At 42.2% G+C, this 22,504-nt stretch overlaps 1 protein-coding gene across 1 annotated transcript in view; it reads left to right on the forward strand.

Annotated features, from left to right (window-relative positions):
- The first annotated feature begins 1,964 nt into the window (after positions 1–1,964).
- The window catches only part of LOC104840514 (neurogenic locus notch homolog protein 4-like), a 28,314-nt gene continuing 7,774 nt past the window's right edge, over positions 1,965–22,504 (forward strand). Inside the window, exons 1-5 of the mRNA XM_010581486.1 lie at positions 1,965–2,106; positions 13,016–13,133; positions 14,331–14,418; positions 14,832–15,020; positions 15,531–15,639. Coding sequence (XP_010579788.1) covers positions 1,965–2,106; positions 13,016–13,133; positions 14,331–14,418; positions 14,832–15,020; positions 15,531–15,639 — 646 coding nt within the window. The remainder of the gene's footprint in view (positions 2,107–13,015; positions 13,134–14,330; positions 14,419–14,831; positions 15,021–15,530; positions 15,640–22,504) is intronic.

Here is a 22,504-nt window from a genome sequence, read left to right on the forward strand (position 1 = left end):
TAAAAAAAAAGTCTGGTTCACAACCCAAGCCTTGGTTTTAGAAAGAAAAGGGGAGGAAAAAAGGAATACAGTTACCTCAAGGCGTTGACTACAGATCTGTCCTGTAAGAAAGACAGTTTGGAGTGGTGTGAGCTAAGTAAAGATCTGTGGGACAGTTGCCTACTGGTTATAAATTTATGAAGTACTTAGCTTCCTGCAGTAGTTTTCTGGGGACATATGCAACTTGAGTATGGGAAAGGAGGGGGTAATAGAAGAATACCAGGAAGGAGTGAATGGGAAGATATATTAGTACCTTGCAGATAAGGATGTAACACAAGGTCCAAATGTATACACAAATATTTAAAACAAAGTTAACTTTATCTACTTGTTCTCTGAAGGGCTGTGCAGGGTGTTTTAGCCTGTGACTGAATGCTGCTTCTTTATAATATGCAGTCCAGCACTTAAAGGAGCACACAGAGGAAAGACTTTTAAAATGCAGCACTCCTGTGGATTATATGTTCACTGACAGTGTCCACTTCAGGGCTATTCTGATGTTTGCAGGATGGAAATAGTTTTGGGGTGGGTTTTTTGTTTAAGGGGTTAATAGGGTAATATGTGTTTGAATCTCATGCTTTTAATCAGGTACTGTGGTGAAACAGATAGCAGATGGAACTGGTTCCTTGCAGAAATGTTTTGTTCATGTTGAACAGGAGGCCCTCAAGTTAAGGAGTTCTGGGACTCTGAGTTCGGTTCCTGCTGTGCTGTGTGTTCTTTGTGATCTTAGGCAAGGCACTAAAAGGAAGATTTGTAGAAGCTTTTAGTATTGCATCCTACAGCACTGCCATTTTGGAAGGTAACTAGTCTTCTAATGGAGTGGAAGCCACTCAACTCAAGGTGGCTTCTGTCTGCTATTTAAGGCAAATCCCTTAAATCTGTTTGGTAGAAAACTTGTCAAAGTACAACAGTATGTTGTAAATGGCTGTTGTGGTTTAACCCCAGTCAGCAACTAAGCACCATGCAGCTGCTCTATTACTCCCCCCCTTCCTCAGCTAGACAAGGGAGAGAAAATGTAACATGGGTTGAGATAAGGACAGGGAGAGATCACTCAATTACTATCACGGGTAAAACAGACTCAAGTTGGGGAGAATTTATGTAACTTACTGTCAATCAAACCAGAGTAGGGTAATGAGAAATAAAACCAAATTTTAAAGCACCTTCCCCTCCCTTCTTCCCAGGCACAGCTTCACTCCCAAATTCTCTACCTCCCCCTCTGCCCCCAGCAGTGCAGGGGGATGGGGCATGGGGTTTGTGGTCAGTTCATCACACGTTATTCCTGCCGCTTCATCCTCCTCAGGGGCAGGACTCCTCACTCTTTCCCTGCTCCAGTGTGGGGTCCCTCCCACAGGAGACAGTCCTCCACAAACTTCTCCAGCATGAGTCCTTCCCACAGGCTACAGTTCTTCAGGAACTGCTCCAGCGTGAGTCCCTTCCATGGGCTGCAGTCCTTCAGGAACAGACTGTTCCAGCGTGGGTCCCCTGCGGGGTCACAAGTCCTGCCAGAAAACCTGCTGCAGCGTGGGCTCCTCTCTCCATGGGGCCACAGGTCCTGCCAGGAGCCTGCTCCAGTGTGGGCTTCCCACGGGGTCACAGCCTTCAGGTATCCACCAGCTCCGGCGTGGGGTCCTCCCTGGTCTGCAGGTAGATATCTGCTCCACCGTGGACCTCCATGGGCTGCAGGGGGGACAGCCTGCCTCACCATGGTCTTCCCCACAGGCTGCAGGGGAGGGAATCTCTGCTCTGGTGCCTGGAGCTCCTCCTCCTCCTCCTTCTGCACTGACCTTGGTGTCTGCAGGGTTGTTTCTCTTATATGTTCTCACTCCCCTCTGTGGCTGCAGTTGCTGTTGTGCAGCAACTTTTCCCCCTTCTTAAATATGTTATCCCAGAGGTGCTACCACCGTCGCTGATGAGCTTGGCCTTGGCCAGCGATGGGTCTGTCTTGGGGCCGGCTGGCGCTGGCTCTGCTGGACATAGGGGAAGCTTCCAGCAGCTTCTCAAGTGCCACCCTTGTAGCCCTCCCTGCTACCAAAACCTTGCCATGCAAACCCAATACAATGCCTGAAGGTTTAGGTGTGTACCTTGGTTAGCACATGATAGCACCCCAAAAAAAAAAGCTTTTCCTTGGTTTACATCAAGTGTGCCTTAGTTTCCCAGATGTAAAATACAGTCACTGCCCTGACTCACAAGGACTTTCATGTGGATTATACACTGGGTAACATGAGAGAGTTTGTAAAAATGTAACAGCTCTGAGAATCTACTAGGAACAGTGTTCTCTGCCATACCATCTTGATCTTTGCTTCTGTTAAAAAAAGTAAGAATTGTGTGAGAAGTACTAGAGTTTAGAAATGGAGGGGGGTTTTGTCTCATTTTGCAGAATTTTTCTGTACCCAGTTTCTCCATTAAAAGTGCTACCAGCTAGAGATGTGTTCCTTGTTTAAACTTCTTTTTCAAGCCTGCAAAATGGATTGTTGAGGAAAAACTTAAATGCACTTTTTAGTGATGCTTCCTGAATGCTGGCGACTCAACAGCACAGAAGAAATGCTATTATATGCACTACAGCCTTTGTTCAAAGGAGTAAGCTATCTTAACTTCAGAGCTGTCTCTAAGGCAAGTGAGGAAGCTTCATCTCTTCAGTTCCCTATAACCAGACTGGATGTAGCCCTGGAGACTGTGCTATATTCCCCCTGGAAATAGGGTTGAGATTCAGGAAGTCAGTGGCAAAAGCTAACAGAAGCTATTGCAATGGAAAAGAGGTCTGAATTCAAACACTTGAGAATAGTGTCTGCACAACTGGACCAACTTTATGGTCTTCAAGTACTTTTTTTCATACCAGGTGTTTAAGCCTGGAAATGAGAAATAATGGTTTCAGGGCATATTATTATGGAGGATAAATCAGTAGTGTATATCTAACACTGTTCTTTTTTTCTGCTCTTAAAGAACAATTCTAGTTGATGCAAGGCACCTCTTTGACTTGAACTGTACTTGTACTATGCTGGCTGTACAAAACTTCCAGGGATAAATAAGCAGCCAAGCATCTTTTGTCCAGAGTTCTTAATGAGTCCACGCCACAGACTGAAAAGACCCTGAAATCAGTATCCTGTGGTGGTGCATATTAGCTTAAGGAGGCTAAAGGCAGTGTTTCCTGGCAGGAATTTAGATTTAATAAATGTCCTTTTGTCCCAGTCTCAGGGAAGTGGCACAATAGGGCATAAATGCAGAAAGAAACTAATGGGGTAGCATCAGTTGCCCAAGGTCTTCCCCTTTCCTTAGTAAGTGCTTTCATATGGCTCTGCTGTAAGAACCTGTTATGAGGCAGTGGAACAGCTGATGTGGAACAGCTGAGTTGCATGGAGCTCCATGTTGAACTAACTGTGTCCTAAGCTGTTAATCTGCCTGTGTCCTAGGAGCCCAGACTCTGCTCTTGATTCTGTGGAAGAGTATATAAATTACACAGTCCTTGGAATTGTTGCAATTTATGTATGGTAAGGAAACCTTTTCAGGGATACCTGGGAGGTGAATGATGGTAGTACTGTGACCATCTTTGACAAATTCTGTGCTGCCTGAAGGGCTGTGGGCATGTTCTGTATCTCTGAATTCAGCCAGCTAGAGACACTGTGTGCCCATTTAATATTTTGACTTCCAGTTAAATTTCTGATGGGGTATGACTGGCCTGAAGTTTCTTCTGGGTGGGCATGTTTGTTTCATCTGTCCTGTCCTGTCAAAGCTATTCATTGCTTTAATCTGAGGATTCTATTAGAAGCATCTGATTTTTCAGTACTTTAGGATGAAGAGACTGAGAAATCATTATGAGTGCCTCTCATGATGGGTTGTGTGAGGTCCCTTATATGACACTTGCAGCTTTTGATAGATCATCAGCCTGATGTTTTGAAAGGCTTTTTTTTCTTGTCCAGATTTCTTCTCAGTCACTCCATATTCTGTTGCTGGCACTAACTTCAGTCTTTTTTTTTTTTAACTTCTAGGCTTTGGCACTTGAGCTGCTAGTTTGGCCTTGGAGACTTCTGACATGGTCCAGTTTCCCTAGCCTAAGACCTTTTGCAAGGTCTTGGCAGGGTTTAAAAAGAGAGTTACTTCTGCTGCTTCTGGGTGACAGAATTGATCCTGGTTTCAAGAGCATGTATTATGCTTTAAAGCTTTCTGTCCTAGAATAAGAGACTTGCTTTTTCAGAGGGACAGGTGCCCCACTTTTCAATATCTAAATCTGTGATGATTATGCTGTTGCCTTTGTTTTTGTACCCACTGCAGGATGAAGTATGATTGTATTAAGAATATAGGCAAAACAGTAATGGGAGTGGTAGGGGGTACTTTCAAATAAAACTGCAAGTTTGAGTCAGCAGTGAATGCTGCTTTTCTGCTGTCGTAGCAAGTCTGTTTTCCAATAAAATGCATGATAGGGTTTCTCAAAAGAAGGTTGGGTGCTGTTAGGAGCCTTTGAACTTGTGATTTTTCTGTACTGTATGCCACTTCATGCATATACAGAAGTGGAATGATTGGGTTATCTAGACTCCAGTTCTTTGTTCTTGTGCTATTATGTGAAAGCTACATTTTCCTAGGAGTATTTATGGGCCTTCAGACTATCCTGTTATGAACCCTTTCCTACTTTCATCCATATAGAAAGAAGGGAGGAGAAACAACACCCCCAGCTGTTACACTCTACTGCCAGTAGTGTTTCTGTTCCACATCTACTCATTTCTTGGGTACTTAGGTGACCACCTTTTCCCTATGTTCTGTTCTATACCAGGTTTCTAGTCCTGTTGTATAGAAAAGGGGAATGTATGTACATAGTACATAACTACTGTCAAGGATGGTGTTTCCAGATGCATCTGAAATGCAGTACACTCTAACCAAGCTACACTATTATAGGAGAGTCTCTACTGAGGTAACATTCCTTCCCAACAACTGAAATACTCTTTTACCAGTGTCTAGAAGTCTATGTTTTTACAGATACCTGACGTGCTCTGATACAACAGATCTATGTTTGCTTACAGCCTAGCTATTACTTTGCCCATGTTTATTTGCCCATTGTATCCTATTTATGCATTGAATTTACACCTGGACTGCAGTATTTGACTGTCTCCTGTGATGGAATTAAAATGAATGTGTTTACATGTCTAATTTCATTCATTTTCAAGGGACAGTTTTGGAGATTTGCTTATTCTTCTGCTGCAGTTTTCCATATGAAATCTCTGTACAGTTTTCAAGGCTACCATTGTTTAAAAATAAAAGCCAAGCTGAAAGGCTTCCCCCATTTCATGCCACAGTTCTGCAACAGGTTTTAAGGGGCTCTAATTATTCACAGGGTTGGGAAATGTTGCTTTATTGAAAACTAGTGAGTGTTTATTGGGAAGGGCTACAGCTGTTGGGGCTGCTTGTTTGTTTTACTACTACCAGCAATAAATGAAGATCCATTGTTGTACTATAAACACAAAATGAGAAAGGTCTCCTGGGATAAACATGCAGGCAACACTGCAGTAGCATCAAGTCTATTCTCCCAACCTGATAACAGTAGAGATAGAATTAATCCCTGTGCCTGGGATTTATATCTCGTTCTTAATGCTGGTTTAGTCAGTTCAGCCCTTTCCCGATCCTAACCTGTCCCAGCTTCTAACACATTCATCAGCGCTGCTTATTTTGCTTTGCTCTCTGTGATCCTGTGTCAACCTCTGCATACCTCTGTCATAACTATGGTGCTCATTAGCAGGGAATGCCTAGCCTTGCCTACCCTCGCTGGGACAAGACACAAAAGAATTAGGGCCCTTGAAGCTTGCTCAGGGAGAAGCCAAACAACTATGATAGCAAAGTCTGAACAGAGTAGTTCAGGTGCTTTACGGTGAAGCTGTGCAATCCCTGTGTTGCTTTTCCAAAATGTTTGCCACACTGCTGGTCTCATTCCAGCCTGGGATTGCCCTGGCATACAACTGAGCTGTAGTCAGCCCTGTTTATTATTTGCTATGCTCAGAAGTGCTTCTCTTCATCTCTTTGGCAAACCCTCTGCACATTTGTCCTGCTTCTGCTAGCTAATTTCAGCATTAGCTTGGTTTGGTAGCTAAGCACTGGCCCCATTTCTCTGGGTTCATTTTCTGAAGAGTTTACAATCCAATCATTCTGTTGAAGCAAGAAGCAGTAGTGCTAGGTCAACATCAACGGTTACATTTTTGTCTATTTATTTACTTTTCAGCAATGCACAAAACACATTTGTTAAGCTACCTCCCCCTATGCTTTCCATCAATGTTGTACCAGTGGAGACTTCAGAAGGCAGTGTTAGCTGTTTGGTGTGATTTCAGATGTCCTTTTTGACAACAAATCTCTGTGTGATGTTAATGAGGCTTGGGATCTGGAATACACCGAGAGTTACCATTGCTGCTGGGCACAACTGGAAGTGAAGGGTTATGGGCAACGGAGATGAAAAGGGACTTAGCCTTTCCTGTATCCTTCTCAGTAAGGACAATACAAAGAAAAAAGAGGTCTTCAGCAGTGTCTCACCAGAGTATAATTTTCATTAATTGCAGTATAATTATGTAATCACTTTAACAAATGCTGCCTGAATCTTCTTGGGCTGCAGCTATCTAAGATGACACCACCAGAAATATATCCTGTGATGAAGCAGGCTTTACGAAATTTTGGAAGCGTTGTCTGCCCTGTGACAATATCCAGGGATAGCCCTGGGCTGTGTTTCTTAAGTGTGTGTTCACCAGAAAAAATCAAAAGCTGTGGGAGAGTATGCTGAGGCGAGGGCTGGTCTGTTCCTGCCCAGTTGCTTTGACCCATCTCATAATACAAGCATTTTCTTCTACCCTTGTCAAAGACAGGGTAGTGGGATAAATGCTCTGACCTGGCGTACAACAGTTAGCAAAGTTCAAGTTTGATTTGAGGTGGGGTAGGAGACAATTATCTACTCAACAGGCATAGGTACAGAGCAGACCAAGCACCTCTTACCTGTTTGGGAGAAATTAATGACTATGTTTTTATCAATGTTTTTCACTTAAGCTATGAGCACCTGTGGTTAACACAACTTTTCCCAGCTGAGCCTCTTTGGATGAGTGCCTTTGTCTATCTTTGCTGCCTCTGACACTCTGTGGTTGTACTTGAGTGCTGTAAGGTTTTTTTTGATGCAGCGACTTTTTGTTATTTGTTGTTAGTCCCACCGGTCTCTTTCAAAGTTGAATTTAACATAAGCAGGTTTGATATTGGGTGTTTGCAGTGTTGTGTGATTTCTTAGCTTTGTAGAAATCTTGGGAGTGTTTTGCTGTTGATTTCTGTGGACCCGGGATTATTCCCTTGTTTCCTGTTTCCCCACCTGTCCCTACTGCTGCTTTACACTCCCCTAATCCATTGGCCATCTATGCTGTGTCTGCTGGAGATGACTGGGAAAAACTGTACTGCATCTTAATCTGAACTTGTCTGAAGATCTTTCTGGTTTTCTGTGTCACACCACTTAATTTCTTTCTCTCTGTAGTTTTATTGCCTTTATAAATTCAGCATTTAACTTGGTAAGCTTGGTAGGGATAAAGTTTAGCATGTAAAATAAAGCTATGGTGTAATTTTATACTGCTATTTTACTGTTGCTGTTTCTTGCAGAAGGGGAAAAACTTTCAGTTACCTGGGAAGGATGGCTCACTGTTGTGCATGTGTTGGCACCCTAGCTGTGAGGGTGCTTGCATATTTTTAACGTGTCGCTGAACTTGGTTGTCCCATATTAAACCTCCTATTTTTTGTTATCAGTGCTCAACTTGCTCTAGGACTCTACAACAGGAAAATAGTCTCTGTATTACTGCAGCATCTCTCAGTCTATTTGTAGGTTTTGTACTGGCTAGTGTTGTTTTGTCATATTCAGCCACGTCTTTCTCTCTGAGGCGTTAAAAGATCATTGGGACGCACTTATAGGGGAGCACTACAGCAGCCCATAAGCCTGTGGTAAACCATGCATGTGGTTCACAGGTATCATTAGAAGGGACTTGCGAGGTTGTTTTTTTGAGTTGCATATGCATGTGTGTGTGTATATATATGCATGCATATGTGTATATATATATATGCATGCATGAAAGATGTAGCCCTGACTTCGCAGCTCTAAAAGTGGAATTGTAATGTATTACTCTGCAGACTTCTGAGTAGCACTATTTTTGTAATAATAATGAAAAAAGGATGAAAAGAAAGGCGGAAGCGGATGGGAGGAGGCACCACCCTTAGCCCTCACTGTCATTCCTGCCCTTTTATAAGACCAAGTGGTGGCTTTAAGTTGAAACGTACTTGCTGTTTCTGTAGAAGCAGAAGTTTCTTGGTTCAACGTCCCGGATCTTTTCCTTTTGTATTGAATAGAAATCGCTATAAGCTGTTGGTACTATTAAAAGTTATATCTATACAAATAAGTAACAAAACTATTTCCAACGTGATTTCTAACTCCCACCTCTTCCCCAGTTTTGAGTTTTCTGCGCTTCCTTTCCTCCCTTCCCCTAGAAAGATTTTCTGTAGGTAAAATGAGATGTGCAGTTTTGGGTATTTGCATGTTTTTCATTTAGAAAATTGACATTTTATCAGGGTTGATGGCTGAGGAAAATTGCCTATGTGGAAATGGTAACTAATGTCAGGGTGACCGATGGTAGCTTTCTGCAAGGTTCCAGGTTGTTCCCATCCCTGCTGGTGCATTCACCACAAGAGGGCAGTCTTCCTGTCCTAAGGTAGTGCTGCTGCTTCTTAGACACCGGGGAGTTTATTACTATTGGCAGTGAGCTGAGCAGAACGGTTTCTTTGGTGTTCAAATCAAGAAAAACGGCGCCTTCCTGATTTGTGAAGGACTACTAATATTACAGGGCTGACTGGTTTCTTTAGGACTGACCAAACAGTTCAAGAAAAATAGGAGCTTTTTCAAACACAGTCAGGTCTGCTGAAGCAATAGTAAAGTCATTGGTGGAGGGAAGATGAGTGTGTCAGTTCTGGAAGCTAAGCTATTTTGTATCCCAGAGGTATGAATATGCTGATATTTGGTAGGCCTCCAACGCCTGCAACCCAGAAAAGGACATGCCTATTTATTTTCCTTGTTGGAGTCATCTTCTCGTTTCTGTGCATTGCGTCCAACAGCCTAGATTTATAATTCAATCTGTGTCTATTTGTTTCTTGACAGAAGAGGATGAAATAATAGCGAGGCTCTGTTTTCTTTATAGCTAGGAATAGGTAGCTATGGTTTACCATCAGTGTAAACTGTACAGGGTTTTGTGACGTTTCAGATGAATGATGCTACTGCTACATGAAAGTAAATTGCAGTGTCCTGGAGTGAGTCCCAGGTTATTCTGCTGTTCTTGCAGCAGTTCATTTCTGTAGCAGTGTACTTAGAGAAGTACATCAGGCCAGAGTCTTCTTTTTTGCTATCACCAGGAGTCACTGTGGCAGAGACAGTGGAAGTGGTCATATTCAAAATTGGTGCAGATCTAGTGGATGTTAGAACCTCTTTTGAGAGTTTTAGAGTTCAGAATTGGGAAGCCTCAACGGCTGCATGCTTATTCTAGTGGGGTGCATGACATACAATAAATCACTGACCCACTCAGAGCTCCAGTTCAGCTGATCAAAGGAAGGACCATCTTTGAGCACAAGGTCAGTATTTCATCCCTCAAATGAGACTGCAGTTAAACAGCAGATCCTTCTTTGCCTTACTCTAGTATGTGCCACAGGGGTGAATTTGACCTGTGAGTTATCTCTGCATAAATCTGATAATTCCATAATTAATTAGGTAACTGGAAACGAGACAAAGTGAATCTAAGTGTTTTTCTTATCTTTTTTCTGCATTCTATTGCGTCTTCTGTCTTTTCTGAACTTTCTGAAGTACAAGGGACAAGCAGGTCGAAAGTGGGAAGAAAATTAAAAGCGCTTGGCCTGGTGCCTGCCTTTACACTGTGTTGATTAGGTTTTAACTGGCAATTCTTGTCTGTAATATAAGATAATTGCAGAGATTTCTAGGAATTGTTTGTAGAATAGGAAGAAACAGGCACATCTGAGTTCTACTGGAGGAGTTTAATTAAAGACTTTATAAAGTGCAACAGATGGTGCTTTGCTAGTTAAGACGACAGGCGTGAGGTCTCTTTGTAGACATTGAGCCATGATGGTTAGAGCTTCTGCTCCCTGCTGGCTAGAGGTGCTCTGACATAATCTTCCATTAGGGGACTTGAACAATTCCAAAATAACATGCACTTTATGTTCTGGTCCAAAGTGTGACGATCGTTCTTCAGAAAGGGAAGTTAGGCAGCCATAGGGTGAAATTCCTTGTGTGTGTGGCAGGACTACCCTTCCCAACAGGAGCTTTGCTTTCACTGACCTCTGCAGTTGTCCTCAACTCCCTTCTGAAAGGCTTGCAGAAGTGAGAAGGCACGTCAGTAGGTGTACAGTGCATAGACACTCCAGTGGCATGGAGGAAGAAGGATCTATTTGGTTTTCAGACAGCAGTGCTCCCCAATAAGTTCATGTGAGCCAACAACCAACCTTGGACTGGCTCCTGGACTGGAATTATGTCAGTGTGAAACTTGGAACACAGAAGAGCTTCCCCCCTCCCCCCCTCCTAGTGCTGGTAATCAAACTATTTCCAAAGCCCTCATCGGTCTCTGGCTTCCAGGAAGTTACAAGGAAAGTGGAACAAAGAGAGGGTGTTGTAACTTACAGAGAAAAAAATATCTTGTCTTTGTAGTCTTTATTGGAGCAGGTACTGAACCTAGTGTTTTTCATGTTACCTCCAAAAGCGTGAGAGTATGTTGAAAAAGAAAAATTCTGTTCTGAAGTTGCACATTCATGAAATGGTTTCACGATACAATCTGATTGTTTACTATTGCAGTAGAATTATGATTTCTGTTTGCTCCTTAGCTAGTGGATAGTGGATGATGCAAGGGAGAATCCTGTTTTATGAAGAGTTCATCTTGGTTTTTAAATTCCAGGAAGAACCTAAAATTGCAGAACAAATAGCTGGCAACCAGGGAGTATTTCACCTAGATGTTAAAAAAAAAAAGAAGAAATTTGTGACCATGCGGGGTCCTTTTCATGGGGTCATCTTGTTGAGCAGCTAGACAGATCTGCAAGATGGTAAGTATACTTTCAAGCTCCCTGCCTAGCAGATGCTTGAAAGGTATACATTATCTCATGTTTAAATGAGTTTTCTCACTTTTTAGCATCGGTAATGCTGCAAGGGAGTTTCCATGGGATTAACTCTTTGGCCATCTTTTCTTTCTGCAGTTCGGTGTTCATTTCACTTCAGGCCGTATTGGAAAGCGATTACCTGGAAGGGATTTGGTTACACTGGGCTTCAACAAAGGCAACACCAGATGCTCAAGGAACATTTTAAACATAAATTCTGAGCTTTTTTTTTTTTTTTTTTTTAAGAACTGTTTACTAGCCCCTATGGCTAATGCTTGGAGTTGGCTGATTTTGCTCTCTAGCCTTAGGATTTGCCTGAGAGGTGAGTGGGTAACTTTCTCATAGAGACAGACTTCTTTTTGGGTTTGGTTTGGTTTTTGGTTTTTTTTGTAATTAGTGCTGATACTGTTACCTTCTAAAAGCTATAAGATGTTAGAGATGGCAGTTGTTTAGCTCATTCTGGTCATAAACTGATGAGTGTGGCTGCCTTTCTTTCAAAAGCACGGTCTTTTTTAGGAATTCATTCAGGGGAGAAGACAGGTAGAGAAGGGAGGGTTGCATTCACCAGGAGGTTTTAATTTTCTAACAACAGAAAAAAAAGAGTGCATCAGTGTTTTCAGGTAACAGTAATAATAATATCGGGGTGCTTATTTGAGTGTGGAACAGATGGGGAAAAAAAAGCCTGGAACTCTGCTCTCCGCCTGCTCATTTTTTGTTGCTCTGGCACAGGCACACAGAGAAGCCCTTCGTGAGGAACTGCATGTGAAATCCTTGCAGTTACCATAGTGAAGCTCACTTTTCAAAAAAAAAAAAAAAAAAAAAAGACTTTATTAGGACAGTGGTGTACTAGAATCTAAATCTGATACGCTTGCAAAATGAAAGTGAGAAAAAGCAAAAAGGGAAAGAGTAACTCGGTGTTTGTTCTATTCTTTAAGTTCAGTTTCAGGTACCTTACTCTTTGTCGAGTATTTATCGCCTTTCTCTTATAGAACATGATGTGAAGAGACTTCCTAAAGAGGGATGGGTAAAATTGCCTTTACTGTGTAGCCTGGATAACTGAAGTAGAGAAAGAAGAAGTATCTTGGTTGAGATTACACAGCAGTACAGTACCTCCTTCATCCCTTGGCTCTTTCCATCAGACTGTGCTGTTTGCACTCTCTTGAAAACTTAGGTCTTCAACTTTCTGGTAAACAAAATGTGACCTTTTCAAACGATGATATCAAGACATGGAAAAGGCTCTCTGCTGCCTACAGAGGGTAGTTGGTTTAGTTTGATAAAGCGTCTGAAATTGGGATTTCCCCCAGAATTTTGTGCTCAGAGTATTTACCTAGAAATCTTAAAGGAACAGATTTTCATTCTGGAAGAGAAATCTTTCTTTAATTTTAACCACCAAAACTTAAGAATTAATGTGATAAAGGACAGGGAAATAGTGTTGATGAATGGAAAACGCAGGAAGTCAGGTTTATTTCCAGTTTTGGTGCACTCTGTGGCTTTGAGAAGTCAGCTAGTTCATGTAACTGTAACAGGAATAATGATAACAAGGAGTTTATTTGACTCTGGAACATGAGATTTTTTGGTTCTTAACAAGACGGGCTTAGAGTATTTCCTGTTTCTTTTTTGGTCACTACACTGCTGGGATGCTGTGTCCCATTCATAAATACCACTTTTCTATAAAGGCAAAGCATTGTTCTTAATAGTAAAAATGATTGTATTAATAGTACTAGTGCTATTAACACCAGTGACAAAATTGTGCAGATGTTACATTATGGTGTAATAATAACTGGTCGTTTAACTTGGAGTCTTGAATTTTTGTTCATTGTACCTTAAATTTATTTTTTTTGTTTTCTTTTAGGGACCTCTTCTCTCTCGCCAGATTGCGGCATAGACTGCCAGACCTACTGTCTCATAGACTGCAGACAGGGACATTACTACACAGCTGGCAACTGCTTGGAATGTCCAACGGGTTTCTAGTAAGCCTCCTTCCTTCCCTTCTCCTCGGCAATTATGGTCCTGCAATAAAAAAGTTAAACATTTGGGACATCATTTTTACGTTCAGAATATTCTGAGAGTTATCTAGTAATGCAGATCAGGAGGTGGGGCACAAAGCGTAGTGCCAGTCCCTTATAGATAAATATTCAGCTGACCAGGAAAAACACGACTTTTGTCTTAAAACGCCATCCGGGGCTTTCTGCAGCAGTTGACACTCACAGTTCCCCTCGAAGTCAACAGGAGTGATTCTTCTTCAGCACAACAGTCTCAGTAAAATGTGTGACAGTCTCTGTGGGCAACGTACAAAACCCCATTCCCTTTAAGATTGCTTAGGACAGATTTTGTGTAGCGTGTCTTTTGTGTAGTGTGTATTTGGGAGGGGCAGGAACATTATTTGTATTTTAGCAGCAGCAAAAATTAGGCTGATTTTCAGCTCAGAGGAAAGAACACAAGGTGTCTTTGGCCCCCAGTGCAGGGAATCTTCCCCTGGAAAATTCATTCTGTGTCCTGGCTACTTACTTACTGATGTGCCAGTCAGAAAATGTGATGAAAGCTGGGCACAGAATGATAACCTGAGAACAGAGAAGGCTGGGTACAAAGAACGGTGAGTTGCAGGGGGTAGGTGGTTGCTTTCCAGAGGTGCTGAACCCAGCACACAGACTGCCAGCCGGCCTGGCTGTGTTGCAAGCAAGACCTCAATGAGCCACTTTTGGTTGGAAAGCTGTCCTAAACTCTGGTGTATCATTGCTGGCATGCTCTGTCTTCCTCGGAAGAAAATCATTAAGACGTCTTTCTCTGCCACACATGGCTCACTTTAAATGAAAGTAGAAATGCTCACTGTGGAGTTTTCAGACACAATCTCAAACCAGATTAATACAGGTTTTGTACAAACTGTCTTGAACCCTAAGGTCAGGTTGCCACATCTTGTACTGCAAGTTCTGTCCTTGCGTGTGCAATCCAAGTGATGCACCTTGAGCTCCTATATATGTGTTAGCACTCTCTGCGTTTCTGGAGGGATGTGATCTGAATCCGTGCTTTTGTGGCTAAAAGCATTTGTTTGAGCAGTTGGTGAGGGGGATGTTCCTGTATCTACACAACACCCATACTGGCTGGTAGGGGCTGGAATTCCCAGAGAAGTGGAAAAATTTAATTTTTTAACTTCGTTATTTTTGATCCAGTTGCCCTGGGGGTCAAGCAGCCCCAAGGAAATGCCCACTGGGAACAGCCAATGAACTTACTGCTCAAGCAGACATCACAGCTTGCCAGGTAAGTTGAAGGACAGGGAAGAGATCAAGGATGTGAAGTAGTACTTTTTGCCTCTACTACCATGTATTTTGAATCATCTGATTTCAGGCCTCTTTGCAGATTTTGTAGTCTGCTTTGGAATTTTTCAGGAAATCCTTGCGTTGAGTTTGGCTCTAATTTGGCTCAGAGAAGGCAGGTTGTCCCTCCAGGTAGACAGCAAGCAGCACTCCCTCCATGCATTGTTTATGCCACTCACAGTAAAAAGTGTATGTTGGGACCGCTCAAGAGTACATAGGCCAGATTTTGAAAACGTTCCAATGTTCCATCCTTTCTTTCTAGCTCTTGAGCTGAGGATGTCTAAAACTGCAGTTTTACATTATTCATACAAAGAATATGTTTCTGTGGATCTGATGCTCTTTGTGATCTCACTGCAGGTTTGTCCCAATGGCTATCTCAGCCTAGAGAGTGGAGCTGGGTGCCGTGCGTGTCCAGATGGCTATTCATGCGATCCACGTAGTGGCGTGCAGAGGAGCTGTGGTCCTGGTCAGTATTCGCTGGAGGGAGAGTTGGAGTGTCAGGAATGTCCAGAGAGATATGTCTGCCCAGATGGACGGAGCAGACAGGTACTGAACGAGCATGTTACTCTCCAAGGGCAAATTTTCATTCTTCTGGACAGGCAGGGCCTGAACATGAATGTGTTGTCAGAAGAAGACAGGCTTCCCTGGTTTAATAGTAGGATACAGACTTTTCTTCATCAAAGAAAAGCATTCAAAACACTTCAGTGGTATAGTGGATCTAAGACCTTCCACAAGTGGCCTGTATTAAGAGAAATAAATATTTCTCATCTAAATTCTGAGAATGTTAGTGCTCAGGTTATCTGCCACCACTAAAACCCTCAGCTGAGGGCTCAGAGAAGCTTGGAGTTTGAAGTACCATTTTTGCTTCTAGAAATTGTCCCTGCAGAATAGAGCTGAAGCAGTGCTGGGAAGGCAGGAGAGGGCAGAGAAGGAGGAAGCATGAGATGGAATGCAGTACTGGGCTTTTTCCTGACTCGGGTTTGCCTGGGACACAGCTTTGGGCAGCAATGGCCATCAGACCTTCTGGTGGTATGAATTTGTGTTTCTTCCCCTTAGCGTTGTTTGGCCGGTCAGCAGCCAAATCCAAGCCGCACTCATTGTGTAACCTGCGCTCCTGGTTCTTTCTCAACTGAAGACACTCTCCTATGCCAGCCCTGCCCAGCAGGTAAGTACATCTCACAAGTGTCTTCTGTAGTCATTCAAACATAGAACTTAAGGCGGCTGAAATGACACTTTTCTCTGGTAAAACTTAGCTGGCAGTATTGGAACAGAGATAGGCTCCTTGTGTCACAGTAAAACTGGAGGTTAAAAAATAATTCCTGAGATAAAGCAGATGCCATTCTGAAGAGTTCATGAAAAGCAGAGAATGAAAATGAGAGAAGACTGAGAATCACAGTTGGTTTTGATAGTCATCGCACTTGCTGGATTTATGGGTGAGGCCCAGCTGATACAGCCTTGGGACATAAACTACTATGTCCAAATGTGCAAGTGTTGCTGAGTAACGAGGGAAGCTTTTGCTTCCTCTTCCCACACAGAAAGCAGCTCTCTCGCGCTGTGATTTTTAACTGATCATCTGTAGAACTGATTCGCACGCAGTTATAGCTTTCTCCACTTTAGGACCTCGATTCACTGGCCATCACAAATACCCATTTATAGTGGGTGCTGTAGGCATGAGGAATCAAATAAGGGCACGCTGTGGTTTTCTTACCCAATTTCTCTTTGTGCTTGATACTCTCAAAGAAATCCAAATAAGCCCACGTTTAGGAATTTGCAGTGTGTTGTCTTTGGGGCTGTCACAAATTCCTCACTGAGATGCTGATGCAGAATTAGGAAGCAGGGGAACAGACTAGGAGGGACTAGGGTTTTGTTGCAAAACAATTAACTTTGAAATTGACAGGTGTGGAATGTCATTTCATGTGATTAATTAGCCAAAAACATCCATCAAAGGAAATGGAGTAACTTGGGAAGCCACCTTAAGGTACATTCTGTGAGTGTTTGCTATTTGGGAATAATCCCGATACAGCAACCCAAACCTTTGTATTTGCCCAGGCGGTAACCTGCCACTCTTCAGTGAGAGTGCAGGTTAAGCTGTTCTAGTACTGAATGGCCACTTGGTATAGTTTCCCCATAAAGAGAGAGTTTTCTGCAGCATTAAAATCCTGGCATGTGCCTTATACATCCCAGAGAATGAGTATAAGCCTAGTGAGGATTTGGTAGCCCAAGGTTAGCTTTCTGTTGCGCTTGTTTCCTGTGATAAGATGTGGTGCTTTGTTATCCCTCTGAGGCCCTCCGGGTGAACTCTTTTCCATTCTATAATACAGTACTTGGTAATAGGAAAAGTTTGGTGCTGCAGGTAGGAGCGATATTACCAATAATTCCCTCCACATGCCCTCAGACTTTAATTCATGTTTCTTAGCCCACCTGAACCCTAGGAAAAACGCCTTATAGGGAGAGCATGGTGTAGCTGTCAATTTGTAAAAGGATATGTAATGTCACTACAGGAATGCAGTTTGCAAGCTGCAGTCCTACCAAGCTTTTCTCCCTCCTGTAAGCCCTGTACTGCATGTGAAGATGAACTATTTAATGAACAGCTCCAGGTGCCTCCTGCAGAGTTACTAAACTCAGTAACTTGATTCTTATGTCTGTAATTAGAATCCCTCTTACTAAATAATGAAGAGTTCCTGTACTCTGGGTACCTTATGCGTTGTCCAGTAGAAGGAGAAACGGAGTACCTAAAAAGAGATCGTGCCTAGACCATGATCTCGGTAGTTTCAATCCAGTTATAATACATAGGTGAGAGAATAGAACAGAGAATTTCTCTTATTTCCAGTGCTTGGGTTTAGGTATGAATAGCAAATAATTTTTCTCTCGCAAGGTCAGTCACACATGGGAAGTAATGGTGGTTTGTGGATGCTTATCATATTACACTTATGATTTGCTGTGCTCTATAGAGGGCCAGGGAACTAACTGAGGCTCTGTAAAAAAAAAAAAATAAAAAAAATCAGGAAACACTGGCTTTTTTGCACTTAACCAAGTATTTATAAATTGTACTTACCAAATGCTTGAACAAGTGAACAGACACGGGCGTGTTACAGCATGGAGTTTAGAATGACATATTTGCTACTGTATTATTATTGTTTATAGTGCAAGATCAGCCAAAAGCTGCAGTCAGGTTTCACCTCCATCAACCACAAAACCTGGAGAGAGCAAGTGAAAATCTCCAAGTAGATGATCAACAGGTTAAATATATGCAGAGTATCTCATGCTGAAATTCAATGCTTCCGTGTTAAAATTAGTCCCGCTTGTGTTCTTAAGTATGAATAAGTCATCCAGCCCAACTGCAAAGCCCTTAGATGATAAGAAGTTTGAATACCGTCACAAGCAGGAGAGGCTTGAGGATTCCCAGCGTTCTTTTTCACGGTTTGACTGACTTTAATTATATATAATCTGTGTACTTAGTATTGCGTGCATGTGAATGAAGCATCATTGCTATGCTGATACATAGCAATATATTTCAACACAGCAGTGGCAAGTCCGTGCCACACAGTTAAATCTTGCCCGCCCGCCCCCCCGCCACTCTTCAAATATCCATCTGGAGATTAGTAAACCACTTGATAATCAAGTTCTACAAAATCTTAAGTTGGAAGGAATAATTCATTCTAGCTGGATAGGAGCATTTCATTGCTAAATGTGCAACTGGCAGAAGAATTTTAAGATGGTGTATTGAACTGGGGAGGCCAATGTTGTCCTTAAAGCAGTAGCAGGAATACTTTGGCTCGTCTTTTAAACTCCATGGTCTTGAAGAGAGCAGAAGAGTTGGAGTAGCAAGAGAGAACAAGTAACTCTTAACAATGCTAACTAATAAAACTAACTTGGATATTTAGCTTGAAATTTCATTGTATGTTTTGAATTTAAAAATGCCGTGACATATTAAACATTTGAATTTTCTCTGCCAACTCAGTTTTATAAAAGGAAGAAACATTTTTAGATGGGAAATTAATGAGAATTTATTTTTCAAACCTTGTCAGAATTTCCAAACCTGAAAGATTTGGGCTATCTGTAATGTGCTGATTTTAAATAAAGTGACCTGCTGTTTTCTTCCATTGATTGTGTCCAGGCATCTCTGCTTATATTGCAGAATCAAGCAATTTATAGTCTTCACAGCACCTTTGTTTGTATTCCTGAAATGAAAATGTTTTTGGAAAAAAACCCAGTCAATCATTTAAATGACAGCCTTCAACAAACAAGAGCTGACTGAAATGCTATGGAAATTCTAGATCTCAAGGAAAATGTTCATTCAAAATTAAGCAAACCCAGAAAAAAATGTAAAATTCCAAAATGCCCCCCCCCCTTTTTTTTTTTTTTTTTGCAACTTACCAGAAATGCTTAAAATGATTTGCAAACTTGAATATTTGAAGTTTGAAAATGTTACTGACTTTCAGAACTTTGTTTTCATTTTCTGTTGGCTAGCTTTAGTAGAAAGCAATGCTCCCGGACTTCTGCCCTGTGTTTCTTCAGCTTTGTCTTTTCTCAGTGTAAACACAGCAAAACCCTTTGTCTGTCTAATGCAGCGACCTTTTGAAAGTTCAAGTGCTTCAAACATCATAAATTGTCTTTTCTGGAGCAGGTTCCCTTGCTTCTTCCAGATAGCCCTTGTCCCCAGTGCAGGACAATTTAGTTGCTGACATATATTGACTTAGTAAAAGGTTTGGAATTGGAGGGACAGACAGACATGAATGGGTGAGGCTTATCCATCTTTGACTTCACCTATTACTTGATTTTGCTTACTGCTGTGAAAGACTTTTTTGAAACGCAGCCTACTAGAATGGCCTCCTCTCCGTTCCTTTAAATGGTTCTGGCATCTTACTACCATTAGGTGTAAAACGCTGTTAATGTGTAGGTAAAGAAAGTGCACTTACCGGCCAGCCATCCTGTGCAGGTTCTAGGCTGTTTTCATCAGTAGTGGACCAGCTTACCAGGGACCATCCTGGACTTTGCTGCTTTTGAGCACACGAAGCTTAAACAGCCTCTGGGAAACTGTGTAGTGCTGTATCGCCAAACACATATTTTATTTTAGGACACTACTACCATCTTAGCTTTGCCTTGAGCTTGTGCTAATGAATCTTTTTAATTGGACAGTGTCTTAGCCTAGACTGAATAGCATGCTGACACAACTGGTTCCCCTGTTTTTACTTTGGAGGTGGTTTGTATCCTGCCGGATCAGAGCACATTCATGTCTGCCTTCAGGGTGCAAGGTTCATACACCCTGATATGATTTAGCCAGCAAATATTTGTGCTTTCCCGTTTTTCCCCACAACACGCACACACGTGTCAGCATGCAAGAGACCCATCGCCACTCTACTCTAAATCCAAGTTGTCCAGAATGTCATTTCTGAACCAGATATTTTCTTCTTCTCTATAGGTCACTTCTGTTCCAATGGCCTTGCAGTCCCTCCATGCGCAGCAGGGAGTTTCAAGCCCAAAGAGGGACTTCATACACCCAGCAGCAGCTCCTCGTGCTTGCCAGGTCTGTACCATGAAAGATCTTCATTTTGGACAGTGGGGGTAATAATTCTCACTGTAAATCACATTGTTAAGTACATTCTCACAAAGGGGCTGGCAGTTACAGTACTTATTTACTAATCTCTGGCTCGGGCAGTACTAGAGCTGGATGAAAGGAACACCTGTGCAATCTCCTATGAGTCACCAGACTTGTGTTGAAGCATTCAGGAATTACAAAGCTGTTGCATCCAGAGGTGCTTACTATCCACTTATTTCATTGGGACTGCCTTTATGGGTATGGACCCTGGTATTTAGATATCTGCCCTACGCAGAGATTTCAAAGAAGTTGCAATGGAGGGAAAAGGTGGTTACTGTACTTTTGGTAGAAGGAAAGAAAGTCAAGGAGCAATTTGAAATTATGTGCTAAAGTCATCCAACAGGTCAGTTGTGAAGCCGAAGTCAGCAACTGGCCTGCTGTTAAAGCTTAAGGAAGAAACTTTTTATGATGAGGGTGGTGAAACACTGGCACAGGTTGCCCAGAGAGAGGTGGTAGATGCCCCATTCCTGGAAACATTCAAGGTCAGGTTGGACGGGGCTCTGAGCAACCTGATCTAGTTGAAGATGTCCCTGCTCATTGCAGGGGGGTTTGGACTAGGTGACCTTTAAAGGTCCCTTCCAACCCAGACCGTTCTATGATTCTTATTCAATGCGTCAGCTTTGCATGCGGGACACTTTTTAGCACTGTTAGTCAACTTTGAGGAGATGTGCTATGCTGTAACACAGTCTCACTTTCAAGCTCTTTTATGAGTGGAACAGAGGAGTAACATAATTGAAGTAAGTTGACCATACATATTCTCTTTGGGAAAGGGGTTCTTTCTTTGTATGTGTTTGAATCAATCACAATAGTCCCTGGCCCGCTTTTGCAGCAAGGGGAAATTGGGTTACAGATTAGGCAAAACTTTTTTTATTATAACAGTAAAAAAGCACTGGAATTTATACTTTCAGAAGCTGTAGAAGCCCTGCCCTTAAGAGTTTTTCAAGTGCTAAGTAGATGAAGCAGCGTGTAATGTTCTGAAATGCATGCAAGGAGGTAGGCACAAGGCTTCCACAGATTTCCAGCTCTATTTTCTGTGATGTTTCCTTCTAAATATTTTTGGTTTGATTTGGTTTTCTAAATCAGTAGAACTTAGTTTTGCATGTGGTAGGGCTGAGTCACACTAATGATTGGGAAACCTGTTGGAAGTGACTAGATTTTGCAATTTAGTAATGGATAAATTAATTTAAAAGGACATAATAATAGAGCTTTGCTAAAGTCTTCTCTGCTGCTAAATCTTTGCTTAGACAGGGAGAGGGAGACCTGGCTTTCTGCTACAGTAATCACATGTTGCTGAGGCCAGCTCTATCTGTTTTTGAACATTTCCGATATCTCCGTGTGTCTCTCAGTGGTATAAAAAAACTGCCTCTCTCTCCTTAACAGTGCTATACAAATGGGAAAATAGAGTCGGGGGAGATTCAGGGAATGAGCTTGGTTCACTAAAGTAAACTTTGGCCCAAGTCCAGAACGTTTTGTCCAGGGTCACAAATCACCAGGTGCACTGCTGGGAGCAGAAACCTAGAGCTCAGTTGCTCAGTCCCCCTTTACATCTACTGGGCTCTTCCCCTCAGAGAGGTAAATGTGCTAAGAAAATAATTATCTCCTTCAAATCAAGCCATACATTTTTCTATTTGATCATTTCTTTTCTAGCGAATGACTCAGCTGCTAAAGCGTCTTGACTGTTGAATGATTTTTTTTTTTTACTCACCAGCTAAGTCTAGGAAATTGCTGCTTTCCGCCCACTTCTGAAATTAAAACCAGAAGTGCATTTACATGGTGCAGCAAGGAACAAACCTCACACCTCATCAAGACAGCAAAATTCAAGAGACAGGGCCAGCGGCACCCGAACAAATGCTGTAGAAGCTGCAGAGTAAATTAGAGTTTAAAAACTCTTTCAGTTTAATAATGTAAGCTGTTACGCTATGCCTGTACTGCTTTATATAATGATGTTGTCAACTCTCCTAAGGAACACTTGGCAAAGGTAGGACAACGCCTGCTGCAAAATAGGCAGGGGACACGTGAATAAATGGTGACAAGCCATAACAGATTTCAAGTATACTACCATGAGGGAGATATGGCTCGTGTGGTATTAGCCTGTGTCCACCATCTGCAGTACAGCGTGTGAAGTGTGACATACCCCTCAGTGAAACCAACTTTGCCTGCATCACATCTATTGCACAGCAAGTACATGGACTAGGCTGGTCCTGCAGAATAGATAATATGCTGTAAATCTGTGCCCTCATTGATCTGCTATAAAACGTCCAGGCAGCCACGCTATTAAGTCCGTTCTAAACTCCAAAGGGAAGCATCATCTCCAGAAAGTCAGGCAAGAACTGGAAATTTTATGTCCCTGTAGTCAAGTCACATAGATTCTGGTTATATAAAATGCCAGTCCCGCTGGATTTGCTGGGGGTGCAAATCCACATCATGAAGC

The sequence above is a fragment of the Haliaeetus leucocephalus genome, unplaced genomic scaffold (assembly GCF_000737465.1).
Source record: "Haliaeetus leucocephalus isolate CR32 unplaced genomic scaffold, Haliaeetus_leucocephalus-4.0 Scaffold773, whole genome shotgun sequence".
NCBI classification, from domain to species: domain Eukaryota; kingdom Metazoa; phylum Chordata; class Aves; order Accipitriformes; family Accipitridae; genus Haliaeetus; species Haliaeetus leucocephalus.